Source organism: Schistocerca piceifrons, chromosome X (genome assembly GCF_021461385.2).
Source record: "Schistocerca piceifrons isolate TAMUIC-IGC-003096 chromosome X, iqSchPice1.1, whole genome shotgun sequence".
NCBI classification, from domain to species: Eukaryota; Metazoa; Arthropoda; class Insecta; order Orthoptera; family Acrididae; genus Schistocerca; species Schistocerca piceifrons.
This window is the reverse complement of record NC_060149.1, coordinates 865,444,434-865,458,405: the sequence shown is the minus strand read 5'-3', so window position 1 is coordinate 865,458,405 and position 13,972 is coordinate 865,444,434. Positions and strand designations below refer to the sequence as shown.

The 13,972-nt window shown below is 44.7% G+C and overlaps 1 protein-coding gene across 1 annotated transcript in view; it reads right to left on the bottom strand.

Moving 5' to 3' along the window:
- The window catches only part of LOC124722744 (ras GTPase-activating protein raskol), a 696,613-nt gene extending 683,920 nt beyond the window's left edge, over positions 1-12,693 (bottom strand). The window contains exons 1-2 of the mRNA XM_047247885.1: positions 12,526-12,693; positions 12,300-12,402 (exon numbers count right to left, since the gene is read on the bottom strand). Of these exons, the coding sequence (XP_047103841.1) occupies positions 12,300-12,402; positions 12,526-12,693 (271 nt within the window). The remainder of the gene's footprint in view (positions 1-12,299; positions 12,403-12,525) is intronic.
- Positions 12,694-13,972: the final 1,279 nt, after the last annotated feature.

The following is a 13,972-nucleotide window of genomic DNA, read 5'->3' as shown; positions in this document are numbered from 1 at the left end:
ATCATTTACAATTTGTACAGAAACCAGATGGCAGTTATAAGAGTCGAGGGGCAAGAAAGGGAAGCAGTGGTGAGAAGGGAGTGAGACAGGGTTGTAGCCCATCCCATGTTATTCAGTCTTATACTCAGCAAGCAGTAAAAGAAACAAAAGAAAAATTTGAAGTAGGAATTAAAATACAGGGACAAGAAATAAAAGCTTGAGGTTTGCCGATGACACTGCAATTCGGTCAGAGACAGCAAAGGACCTGGAAAAGCAGCTGAACGGAATGGACAGTGTCTTGAAAGGAGGATATAAGACGAACGTCAACAAAAGCAAAACGAGGATAATGGAATATAGTCGAATTACGTCAGGTGATGCTGAGGGAATTAGATTAGGAAATGAGACACTTAAAGTAGTAAATGAGATTTGCTATTTGGGGACCAAAATAACTGGTGACGGTGGAAGTAGAGAGGATATAAAATGTAGACTGGCTACGGCAAGGAAAGCTTTTCTGAAGAAGAGAAATTTGTTAACATCGAGTATAGATTTAAATGTTAGGAAGTATTTTCTGAAAGTATTTGTATGGAGTGTAGCCATGTATGGAAGTGAAACATGGACGATAGACAGAGTAGACAAGAAGAGAGTAGAAGTTTTCGAAATGTGGTGCTACAGAAGAATGCTGAAGATTAGATGGGTAGACCGCGTAACTAATGAGGAGGTACTAAACAGAATTCGGGAGAAGAAGAGTTTGGGGCACAACTTGACTAGAAGAAGGGATCGGTTCGTAGGACACGTTCTGAAGCGTCAAGGGATCACCGATTTAGTATTGGAGGCAAGCGTGGAAGGTAAAAATTGTAGAGGGAGACCAAGAGACGAATACACTAAGCAGATTCACAAGGATGTAGGCTGCAGTAGTTATTCGGAGATGATGACGCTTGCCCAGGACAGAGTAGGATGGAGAGCTGCATCAAACCAGTTTCTGGACTGAAGACGACAACAACAACAACATATCACATTTTTTCAAGTCAGGTTACGAAATTACTTAGAAACTGTGGTGTCACCGCCAGACACCACACTTGCTAGGTGGTAGCCTTTAAATCGGCCGCGGTCCATTAGTATGCGTCGGGCCCGCGTGTCGCCACTGTCAGTAATAGCAGACCGAGCGCCACCACACGGCAGGTCTAGAGAACCTTCCTAGCACTCGCCCCAGTTGTACAGCAGACTTTGCTAGCGAAGCCACACTGACAATTACGCTCTCGTTTGCCGAGACGATAGTTAGCATAGCCTTCAGCTAAGTCATTGGCTACGACCCAGCAAGGCGCCAGTACCAGTTTATATAAAAATGGAGATTTTATTTGTACAAGAGCGATGTACACCGATTATGGATTAAAGTTAAGTATTACAAGATTTTCGTACTTTATTGCAATTCTAAAGACATTGTCCTGTTCCGGACCACAAGCCGGTCTGCGTGTATTTAAACGCGTGCCTTTCGGCTACCTCCGAGTGGCGTGGCTGTCTTGCTACGCCACTACAGAAACTCTATTCGCAACGTTGTATTCCTCCGACATATCGAACAGGGGAGTACTCAACGCGTCACAGTGGCCGTGGCTAAAGCCGAAAGCTGCTCCACTTTTCCCTTTTACAGTAAGCGTTCAAACGTAATACCGCCAACCTCAATACACTTAGTGATCCGCATTTCAAATGAATGTATACAGGACAGGAGTTTCTGACGCGGTCGATGGTACATGATACGCCTACAGAAAGAAATCCGGCGACGTCAAATCCAGGGACCTAGCGGGTCAATTAACAGGGCGACCTTCGTCGATCCACCGACCAGTGTAAACCCGCTCTGCTACCTCCCGTGTTTCAATCGCATAATGCACTGAACAACGGTCATGCTGAAACACATACGTTGTCGAACGTCCAGGGCAACATCCTGCAGTAGTAACGTTAGTTCCTGTTCCAAAAACGTTCGATATTTGCGTCCATTCAACGTGCTGTCGATAATATACGGACCAATTAGTTGGTTCCCTATGATGCCACACCCGACATTAATCAAACGAGGACGTTGATGGTCAACTTGCCGTAACCAGTGGGGAATGTCTACACTCCAGTAATCAGTGTTAACGCCGGTTAACGCTACCTTGGTGTGTGAATGTAGACTCATCGGAAAATAGTACCTCGGCAAAGAACATGGGGGCCGTTGGCATTTGTTGACGTGCCCATTCACAAAACACTACACGGTTGATGCAGTGACACGTAGTATTGATGATACTTATGACAGTAGAGTATTGTGACAATACTACCTACGGACATACCGGAATCGCGGTGTAATTGCCGGTCGCTCATCCGTGGGTTGTGGTACACTGCTGCAAGTACAGCTACTTCATTAGCTTGTTCTGTAACGCTTTTGCTTAATTTCCTTTTGCTGGTCTGTACGCTGTCATTTGACATAAAGGCGTTCACAGCCTTGTAAAAGAACGAACGCGAGTTTTCTCTGGAAAACACTCGACATACAAGGCAACAGCAACCTCAACACTTCTCCTACATCTCAGTAAATCAGAATCATATCAATTTTTTTTCTGTGGTTGCGACATTCATCGTACACTTGCACGTCTGTTCCTCAATTGGTAGGTAGCTGTGCAGGTAATAAACACAGCGCAAGTATTGTAACGTTTAGAGCCGCTATTAGTTCTACGTCTGCATGATGAGCTCTGGTCACAGTGTACTACCTGCTATGATACGTCGTAGTTCGCTACACAGCCCCGGTGGCACAATGAATAGTCCCCTGTTCGATATGTCGGAAGAAGAGAAGTTGTAAAATGCTGGCTTGTCCTACCGTCACTGTATGGGAGTGGGGTCCCACGTGATATTGGATATTCAAGGCCTCTGAGAAGCATGTCCTAAATTACTTTTGTGTACCCATTTCTATTCCTCCAATTACAGCGCCGTCTGTGGCGAAACGAAGAAAACGCTTCAGACAAAACGTATGTAGATTTTCCCGTAGAATCGTAATCTGCAATAAAAAAAACTGGCGCTCTAACAGAAGATTTCAAAGTTGTCCCCCGCCAGCCACGGGCGGAGTGGGGTGGCGGGTTGAGTGTGGTATTATTGGATATCCCCCTCAGAGACAAACAAATTAGAATTCTTTTTTTTGATCCGATTTGTAGTTTTAGAGATAGTTAAAATGAACTCCCTTTATACACTCCTGGAAATGGAAAAAAGAACACATTGACACCGGTGTGTCAGACCCACCATACTTGCTCCGGACACTGCGAGAGGGCTGTACAAGCAATGATCACACGCACGGCACAGCGGACACACCAGGAACCGCGGTGTTGGCCGTCGAATGGCGCTAGCTGCGCAGCATTTGTGCACCGCCGCCGTCAGTGTCAGCCAGTTTGCCGTGGCATACGGAGCTCCATCGCAGTCTTTAACACTGGTAGCATGCCGCGACAGCGTGGACGTGAACCGTATGTGCAGTTGACGGACTTTGAGCGAGGGCGTATAGTGGGCATGCGGGAGGCCGGGTGGACGTACCGCCGAATTGCTCAACACGTGGGGCGTGAGGTCTCCACAGTACATCGATGTTGTCGCCAGTGGTCGGCGGAAGGTGCACGTGCCCGTCGACCTGGGACCGGACCGCAGCGACGCACGGATGCACGCCAAGACCGTAGGATCCTACGCAGTGCCGTAGGGGACCGCACCGCCACTTCCCAGCAAATTAGGGACACTGTTGCTCCTGGGGAATCGGCGAGGACCATTCGCAACCGTCTCCATGAAGCTGGGCTACGGTCCCGCACGCCGTTAGGCCGTCTTCCGCTCACGCCCCAACATCGTGCAGCCCGCCTACAGTGGTGTCGCGACAGGCGTGAATGGAGGGACGAATGGAGACGTGTCGTCTTCAGCGATGAGAGTCGCTTCTGCCTTGGTGCCAATGATGGTCGTATGCGTGTTTGGTGCCGTGCAGGTGAGCGCCACAATCAGGACTGCATACGACCGAGGCACACAGGGCCAACACCCGGCATCATGGTGTGGGGAGCGATCTCCTACACTGGCCGTACACCACTGGTGATCGTCGAGGGGACACTGAATAGTGCACGGTACATCCAAACCGTCATCGAACCCATCGTTCTACCATTCCTAGACCGGCAAGGGAACTTGCTGTTCCAACAGGACAATGCACGTCCGCATGTATCCCGTGCCACCCAACGTGCTCTAGAAGGTGTAAGTCAACTACCCTGGCCAGCAAGATCTCCGGATCTGTCCCCCATTGAGCATGTTTGGGACTGGATGAAGCGTCGTCTCACGCGGTCTGCACGTCCAGCACGAACGCTGGTCCAACTGAGGCGCCAGGTGGAAATGGCATGGCAAGCCGTTCCACAGGACTACATCCAGCATCTCTACGATCGTCTCCATGGGAGAATAGCAGCCTGCATTGCTGCGAAATGTGGATATACACTGTACTAGTGCCGACATTGTGCATGCTCTGTTGCCTGTGTCTATGTGCCTGTGGTTCTGTCAGTGTGATCATGTGATGTATCTGACCCCAGGAATGTGTCAATAAAGTTTCCCCTTCCTGGGACAATGAATTCACGGTGTTCTTATTTCAATTTCCAGGAGTGTATATACTGTAGCTATAGCACGGTTTAATATCGTCACTACAAGGCTAACGTAAAATAAATAATCTATAACAAATAAATAAATAAAATTCGCGAAAGTTTAATGTGTTTTGTGCCCATTCTCGAGAAGATATTTACGGTCCGTTCTCATTTGCGTAAAAGGAGATTACGTGAAACACATATCTGGAGATTTTGAAGATCTGGCTTTCTTCGCTATTGCGAGCACACGCCGAAAATTTCATTTCTCGATTGGACGGTGTCCAACCGCTGTAGCATCTGCATGTTAAACTACGACCTGCCCCACCGATGGATCGGCCGTACAGATCTCGTTTTGGATTACTGGCATCCAACGCCGGTTCATGTCACGGTATGATGGGGCTTCTGAAAGAAAGATTCCTATGTGCCTCTTTCAATACACTTTGGGAGGACTAGGACGCCGCATAGCAAGAGCAGCAACTCCCCGGACGTGATGTAGAAGTATGGGTGGAGCTCGTTTATCGTCTGCATGTTTGCCGTGCGCCCACTGGAGGATACACTGAATATTTGTGAATGCTATATGAAAACTACGGTTCTAAATGTAAGTATCCCTTGTTGTACGTGCATGAATGTTATAGAGACACCCTTGTAAAATCGTACTGATCTTCTGAAAATGAAAACTTCGTATTCTTATACGTAAGTTAAATTTTAGGCCAGATTTCTATCCTTATTTTTGTAGAGGCTGTAGAATTCGGACGAATCTTGATATAATCCACGTACTGATAACCACGTGCAGTGAAAAGATTCGGCACACGCTTAGTTATTGAACTCGATGCCGAGATACACGTGTGATATCGGGCACGCAGCAGAGCACGGGATGAGCACGGGGAAAGGCAACGGCCAGCAGCTATTTCTGAACGGCGCCAGCCCCTGCCGCCAACACTCTTCCGCTCCTATTTACCCCTTTCCGCCCCTTCCTCCCTTCGAAATTTGATTATGTCACCCTTAGTTTGTGACAGCGACGTCCGCTAAAAGAGCCAGACGCAGAAGTTCCGGAAGCCAGAATTTTAGCTGGAAAGCAGAAGCAGAAATTGATTTACGATGGGGCTCTCGTAAGTCGAGTGTTTCATCAAATTATATCGCTTCGTGGAATTTCGGGTTCATTATTAAGCTCTTGCGCATTTCGGATATCGTGTCCCTAAATAGAGTAGGAGTATCATACAGAACTTATATTTTCACCACAGAGGATACAATGTCTAATTCGTCAGCAAAGGCGAAGAATTCTAAATTATTGAAGTACTGGACGTGAAATATTTAACAGTATAACACTAACCAAAAAAGGAAAAAAGCTCCGCTTTGAGCGACTGCCAACGTAGAGGTCATCAGAGACGGGGCATAATCTAGACTAGACAAGAATCGGAAAGAAAATCGGCTGTGTTCTTTTCACAGGAACCACGCTGGCACATTCCGTAGAGGATTTAGGGAAACAGCAGAGAACTTATACCTCGATGACCGGACAGAATTTTGAACTCCCGTGCTCTCTGCAAGCGGTTTCAGAGTCTTAACATCCGTGCTACGTCGCTCATTAACAGCGAACTTTAATTACAAAGGTTGAACAGCAATTTAGAAAGGTTTTGTTCCAAAAATGTGTCCAACCTGCGACTGCTTCGCCATCCGACTATTTTAATGCTTCCGTGCGCGGACCTATAAACGTGTCTACACTTACAGTTTGGCCAAGGGTATGTACCCGGCGATACAGCGAAGCACTGTACGCTCTTGCACTGCGCTCCGTTGATGTGAAAGATTGAAAGCTAGTGGAGAATTCAACAAATATGAAAAATGCAGAAGTCGGAATTGTTGTCCGTCAAGGAGAATGAATAAAGTTGTATAAGTAACGTTCTTCGATTGATGACACAGCCCTCCACCTATACCCCACCCCCATATTCCTGCCCATGACTCCTTCCATCCAGTTGTTTATCCAGAGATGATAATTATGCCCCACATAGACCACCTCCAGCAGAACTACATCATCTCCAACATAAACATCTTCAGTGACTTACAGGGAGGTTATAATTAAAATTTCGCTACTTGGGAGCCTTCATGAAAGACGAGTGATCGTTGGACATTGAAACTTTGGGGAGACATTTATACGATCATGCGGAAGAGAAATAATGAATAAACCACTGTAGAAAAGACATTTTAATTTCCACCTAAGAGGGCTACAAACGTTGCTCTGTGTGACAGCCATCTGCATCCACGACAGCATGGAACCTCACTGGACCACTAGTGATCCCACTTCGCCATCGTTAGCAGCACTTCTCGAACGGTGGACCATGTAATGTTCAGCTGTCGTGACACAGCACGTGCACTGCTTGAAGAACGCCCATCTCCAGCACTGTACACTATGGCAACAGCAACTTCTTCAACAATTTGTGTCGCAATTGGCCGTCGGCCTCTCGCAAGAGCATTTCCCATTCGCCAGTTAATTCGAATAAATGAATAAATTCACTCAAAAGTAGAATCTCACATGGAATTGATGGCATTTCCAACAGAGTACTAAAAGCTTCTTTTCAACAGACGAGTAAGATTCTCAGCCACATATGTAGTAGCTCACTGAAACAGGGCAGTTTTCCAGATAGACTGAAATATGTTGTTGTTAAACCATTGCATAAAGAAGAGGATAAGTCTGATGCTAGCAACTACCGCTCTCTTCTGACACCTTTATCCAAAATTCTTGAAAAAGTAATGAAGTCAAGAGCAGCATCACATATTTCTAAACATGAAGTACTAACAAAATATCAGTTTGGTTTCCAGAAATGCTTTACAACAGAAAATGCTATATATACTTCCCCTGACCAAATATTAAATGCTATGAATAGGTGAACATCACCCACTGGGATTTTTTGTGATCTCTCAAAGGCTTTTGAAAGTGTGAATCATGAAATTCTTCTAGATAAGCTTAAGTATTGTAGTATGAGTAGGACAGAGCACAAATGGTTTAATTCATATTTCACTGGAAGAACGCAGGAAGTTGAAATTAACAGATAGTCTGCAAAAATCAGTAGAGTCCTCCAACTGGAGAGATATTCAGAATGGAGTCCTACAGGGTTCAGTCTTGAGACCCTTATTGTTCGTATTATATATTAATGACTCTATAGTCATGAAGATGCATAGCTAGTTCTTTTTGAGCCGGCCGGTGTGGCCGAGCGGTTCTAGGCGCTTCAATCTGGAATCGCGCGACCGCTGCGGTCGCAGGTTCGAATCCTGCCTCGGGCATGGATGTGTGTGAGGTCCTTAGGTTTAAGTAGTTCTAAGTTCTAGGGGGCTGATGACCTCAAATGTTGAGTCCCATAGTGCTCTGAGCCATTTGAACCATCTAGTTCTTTTTGCTGATGCTACAAGTAACAAACAAGAATCGGCTAAGGAAACGGTAAATAAAGTTTTTCAGAAAATTATTATGTGGTGCTCTGAAAATGGACTATCACTAAATTCTGAGAAAACACAGTATATACAATCCTGTACAGTAAATGGCATAACACCATTGATAAATATAGACTAAATGAAAGTCTGTGGTTAAGGCAGAATATTCAAAATTTCTGGGAGTTTGCACTGATGAGAAATTGAATTGGAAGAGACACATTGATGATCCGCAGAAATGGTTAGGTTCAGCTACTTGTGCTATTAGGGTCATTGTAAATTTTGGTGATAAACATATCAGTACATTGGTCTACTATACCTATTTTCATTCACTGCTTTCATATGGCTTCATATTTTGGGTAATTCATCATTAAGAGAAAAAGCATTCATTGCACAGAAGCGTGTAATCAAAATAACAGCTAGAGCCCACCCACGATCACCCTTGCAGACATTTATTTAAGGAACACGGGATATTCGCAGTACCTTCACAATACATATATTCACTTATGAAATTTATTATTAATAACCCACCCTAATTCAAAAATAATAGTGTAGTGCATAGCTACAACAGTAGAAATAAGAATGACCTTCACTCTTCTGAGTCAAATCTGACTTTGGCACAAAAAGAGGTGAATCATGCTGCCATAAAAATCTTTACGTCATTTTTCAAATGGCATTAAAAGTCTGACAGATAGCCAAATAACAGTTAAACACAAATTAAAAGAATTTTTGAATGGCAACTCCTATGCAATATATGAATTTTTAGATTTGAAGTAGTAACTGTAAAAAAGTTGTTAATTTAAATGTATAAAGAAAACTATGTTAAACTGACAAGTTCCACATCATTACGAAATGCATTCATGACCTAGGGAACAAGTATTAATGTAATGTAACTTAACTACTGCACAATAGTTCTCCATATCAACGGGCCCTGCCATTTTGATTTGGTCCTTCTAGTGGCGTGCTACGGTTTCGCAGGGCGGCAGTGTCAACCTGTACGAGGGTTACAGCGACGTACATGCAAGCAAACCGAATGTTAACACATCAACTGTCAGTGCGTGAAATTCTCCGTAGGTCCTCATCCCATCAGTCGATGAGGTACAATTTCTCCAGCGTTTAAATACGAAATCACCCATGTTGACAGCGCGATATGTTTCCATTGTGTTTCTAGAGAAATTTAGTTTGTAGAACAGGTCACGGCTGATCTGTCCGATCAGAGGATTTCCTACGTTGTTTCTGAGCAAGGAATAATTAAATGGAAGAAAGTTGCATTTCGTTGTTTCCTTTTATGTGTCTGGTGAATAAATACATCTCTGCAAGAAAGTATAAAATAAGAAGATAGCAGCGTCTAAATTCACAAGGTATTTCGTGCCGAATTAATAACACGCTGAGACACTCGCAGATCGAGTTCTGCTGGGAGCCAGCTGAGCAGGAAACCATTCCCTGGAAAAATCTCCATAACGTAAAACAAGTATCCAGAAGCTGTCGAAATTATTCTTGGCCCAAGGTAAAAAGTAAACACGAAAAGCTGCAAGAAAAGACACTGAATACCAATGCAACACGTGAAAATCACCATGTGGAAAGAACCGTGTTTCAGAATACGTCAGACAAATAATATACTATGGGTAAATTAATGTGTAATATTTCTAGTTAAAGTTTCAGGATGATAATTTTCAGTTATTGAAAGTAGAACAGTAGATTATTAGAACTTCAGTGGTTATCAAAAATGTTTTTGACATTTGTAAACTTTCATAGATTTTGCGAAACCTAAATTCCTTAAAAATATAAGGAAAGAAACTAAACATTCAAAGAAGCTTGTAATATGTAATCCTGGAAAAGACATTTCATGCTCTCACGAAAGGTATCACAGTTAAATGATGGCTACTTTTTACATAAAAAATATTGAAAATCCAAATAAATGTTAGCATTCGAAGAAAGTGTACGGTTTATACGGCTGGCAGCCAAAGTGTCAATTACGTAACATCATTTATTCCGAGGTGGTGATTAAAGCTTTATAACGAAACTAGCTGTTAGCCACGTCTGCGCTCACATGTCAGTAGTTTTGTTACGGTGAGCAAGTAAGGTGTTGTGCGCGCAACAATGTCAGCTGCCCTCACGTGCCTGCCTGTTCCGGCACGCACAGCTAGTGACGTATGCTCCCCTCACCATCTCCCCCCCCCCCCCCCCCCCCCGCCTCACCAGTCGCTGCCACGCGCTGTGTGCAGAGGGGCGTGGGCACGAGCGCGCCTCTACACATTGTAACTAGACGTCATACAACGCGCACATTATGCGACAAATTTAATAATTTTTATCAGAGTTTATGCTTACTGATGTAGAAAATGATGTTCCAACCCCTACTTCACATTCCTAGTCTTTTTTCCTATGTTCTTCTTCAGGGTACAAGCTATCTCCGTAACAAATTCCTGCGAAATCGGTTCGGCAGTTTAGTCGTGAAAAAATAACAGACGGAGTTATTTTTGCATTTGCGAGGACTATTCGGAAAGTAAGGTCCGATCGTTCGCGATATGGAAATCATAGTGAAAATCAAAGATGTTTTATTTGCAACAGTTAGCTACACCTTCCTGCTACATCTCTACATAGCCGCCGCGCCGACTGAGGTATTTGTCGTAGCATTGAGCCAACTTCACACTACCCTGATCTACAGCTTGTTGTTTGTCTTGGTAGAGAACAGAGATGAAAATCAGACATAGCCGAGTCCGGGCTGTACGGTGAGTGATTAAACTTCGTGACAGTTACGTTGTGTGAGCTGCATGAAATCAGGAGAAATCTCTGACAGGCACTCGTACTTCGCGGGAGACACTATTCTCTCGGCATCTTTACGTGCTCACTGCGCGCTCAGAACTGAAAACAGCGAGGTGATGCGACCGACGGGTATACTACAGACACCGTCCAACACATCTACAGGGTGTTACAAAAAGGAACGGCCAAACTTTCAGGAAACATTCCTCACACACAAATAAAGAAAAGATGTTATGTGGACATGTGTCCGGAAACGCTTAATTTCCATGTTAGAGCTCATTTTAGTTTCGTCAGTACGTACTGTACTTCTTCGATTCACCGCCATGATTTCATACGGGATACTCTACCTGTGCTTCTAGAACATGTGCCTTTACAAGTACCACACAACATGTGGTTCATGCACGATGGCGCTCCTGCACATTTCAGTCGAAGTGTTCGTACGCTTCTCAACAACAGATTCGGTGACCGATGGATTGGTAGAGGCGGACCAATTCCATGGCCTCCACGCTCTCCTGACCTCAACCCTCTTGACTTTCGTTTATGGGAACATTTGAAAGCTCTTGTCTACGCAACCCCGGTACCAAATGTAGAGACTCTTCGTGCTCGTATTGTGGACGGCTGTGATACAATACGCCATTCTCCAGGGCTGCATCAGCCCATCAGGGATTCCATGCGACGGAGGGTGGATGCATGTATCCTCGCTAACGGAGGACATTTTGAACATTTCCTGTAACAAAGTGTTTGACGTCACGCTGGTACGTTCTGTTGCTGTGTGTTTTCATTCCATGATTAATGTGATTTGAAGAGAAGTAATAAAATGAGCTCTAACATGGAAAGTAAGTGTTTCCGGACACATGTCCACATAACGTATTTTCTTTATTTGTGTGTGAGGATTTTTTCCCTCAATGTTTGGGCGTGCCTTTTTGTAACACCTTGTATATCCGCTCCAGCTGCTAAAAGTTCTGTATTTTACTCGTACTCCACGACTGGTTTAGGCTTTTACACTGATTTTACAATTCGTCTAGTAGTTATGGGGATTATCGGTTTTACAATTTCATTATCAGTATACTGAAAGAGACTGAAATTATGCGGAGACTTAAGCTATACCGGCAGCACACCCTTAACATGCAGGTGGAGCTAAGAGATTACAATTTATTGTCGATCTCCGATTTCCTTTCATGGTCATAACGGAAGATTTGTTCGACTGCTCGGTCGCTGATCCTGGGCTTGTTGTTATATGCTCTCTCTTCTGGTATAGATGGTTTTAACAATTTTTACGCGGAAGTATTTTATAGTTTATACGGTTGTTATGTGTGACATGAGCCTCAGTCATTTCCAAGAAAAAGTTTGAAAGTTTCCCAAGTACGTGTAGATTATTAGGATACTTATCCGTTTTTCTTTTTTAAAAAAAAATGTCGTTTGTGTGTTTCGTATTGTAGATGCACACGTGAAGACGTGATTTGACACCTGCTCTTGTAAAAGTTGATATACAGCTGAAAGCGGTTTATTTGAGGAACACGGATTACTTCAGCTGCGGCGCCTTACCACGCCTGGGCTTCTTCTCGGTGAGGATGAAGAGCTGAGAGAAGATGGCGACGCTGGGGCAGCAGTGTGAGCAGCACTGGGTGGGCGCGGCGCGCGGCCGCGGCTGTCCGGGCCCGCACGCAGAGGCCGGCGCTGCCGCTGCCGCCGCCGCCGCCGCAGCCACTGCCGGCCCTGGCGGTCCCAGCGGCGCGGCCACCACCACTGCTGCGGCGGCGCCGGCGCCCGCTTTGGCCGCAGCCGCGGGCTCGAACAGCGCCAGGTCCAGCCCGTCCAGGTCGCTGGAGCACGAGTCGCTGAACGGCTCGAACTCGACGGACGTGCACTCGTCCTCGTCGTCGTCCTCGTCGTCGTCGTCGTCGCCCGCGTCGTCGCGCCACGAGCCGCCGCTCGCCATCGCCTGCCGTCACACGCCACACCTCACACACTCGTCCCGCGCGCTCACGTCTTCCCAAATGTAGCTGCGTGGCCGTCACTAAAACGCTCTCCCCTAATAGTATTGATTTGTCTCGAATCTAAGACAAGCCTGATAGATCCATTTTTCTTCTCAACAATATGTAATGGCTTGTTGTATGAGCTTACTCCAGGCTCAATAATGCCCTCGTCAAGCATATATTGTATTTCTAACACGGTCCCTATAATGTGTCGGAATTACGTATGGTCTAACACAAAATTTAGTGTGCTCAAGAACACGAAATTGGTATTGAAATCCCTCGATTGTTCCTGTTTTGTGGGTAAAACTGTGGAATGTACTCGTAAAATCTCAAAAACGTTCTGCCTATCAGTGTCTTTACAATTCTCAATTGCTCGAATTTTATTCTGAATTAACTCATTAGTATGAAATACGCCGTCGATATCATCCCTCTCAATACTTGCAGAGTGGTTGTTAGTGTCACATTCCGTCGAAAATTCCGAACTGTTGTCTAACAGGAGGTAAAGCCGATTAATTTCCTCGTCACGGTTTGAGACCCAATCTTCAAATTTCAAAGCTGTTGACTTACCTTCTTTCTCTACACTTATTTCAGCATCGTGAAGGTTTAAGATTGCTTTGTATTCACTCAAAAAGTCTACTCCCAATATAATTTCCGTCGACAGTAACGGAACAATAAGAAAGTTCATAGAGAAGCTGTGGCTTTGACAAAGGAATTCTAAGTTGGTTTGTTCACGTACATCTACACTCTTTCCAAAAATTGCACCTTGTAATTTAATCTTACGTAAAGGAAGTGTGGGGTAATCGTTCGATTTGTTGCATTTGCTAAAAGCTGTTTCATTAACTACTGAAATGGGACTGCCAGAGTCAAGTACTGCCGTAAATTTTACGTCATTTACTGTAATGTGAATTACAGCATATGCAATGTTATTCTGTTTTACGTCGTGTTCCTGGAGTAAGATGTCCCTAATGTCTTCCATTTTTACGTAATTACTAGCTACGGCAGCTGCGTCGTCAGTTTCAAAATTACGTATTGTGGCTGCCAGCGGTGAGAGTCATTGCCTACTGTCTCTCTGTTGGCGCGTATCGTTATTGGGATTACTTTTCTGTCTGCCCATTTCCACTCGTGTTCCGAAGGTAAACAGATGTGCGTGTAAATACGCGATTTTATCCACTAGTATTCAAATACAATATTAGCGCAAATCGCTGGGAATGTGTTGACGGAAAAAATCTCAACACCGAGGAG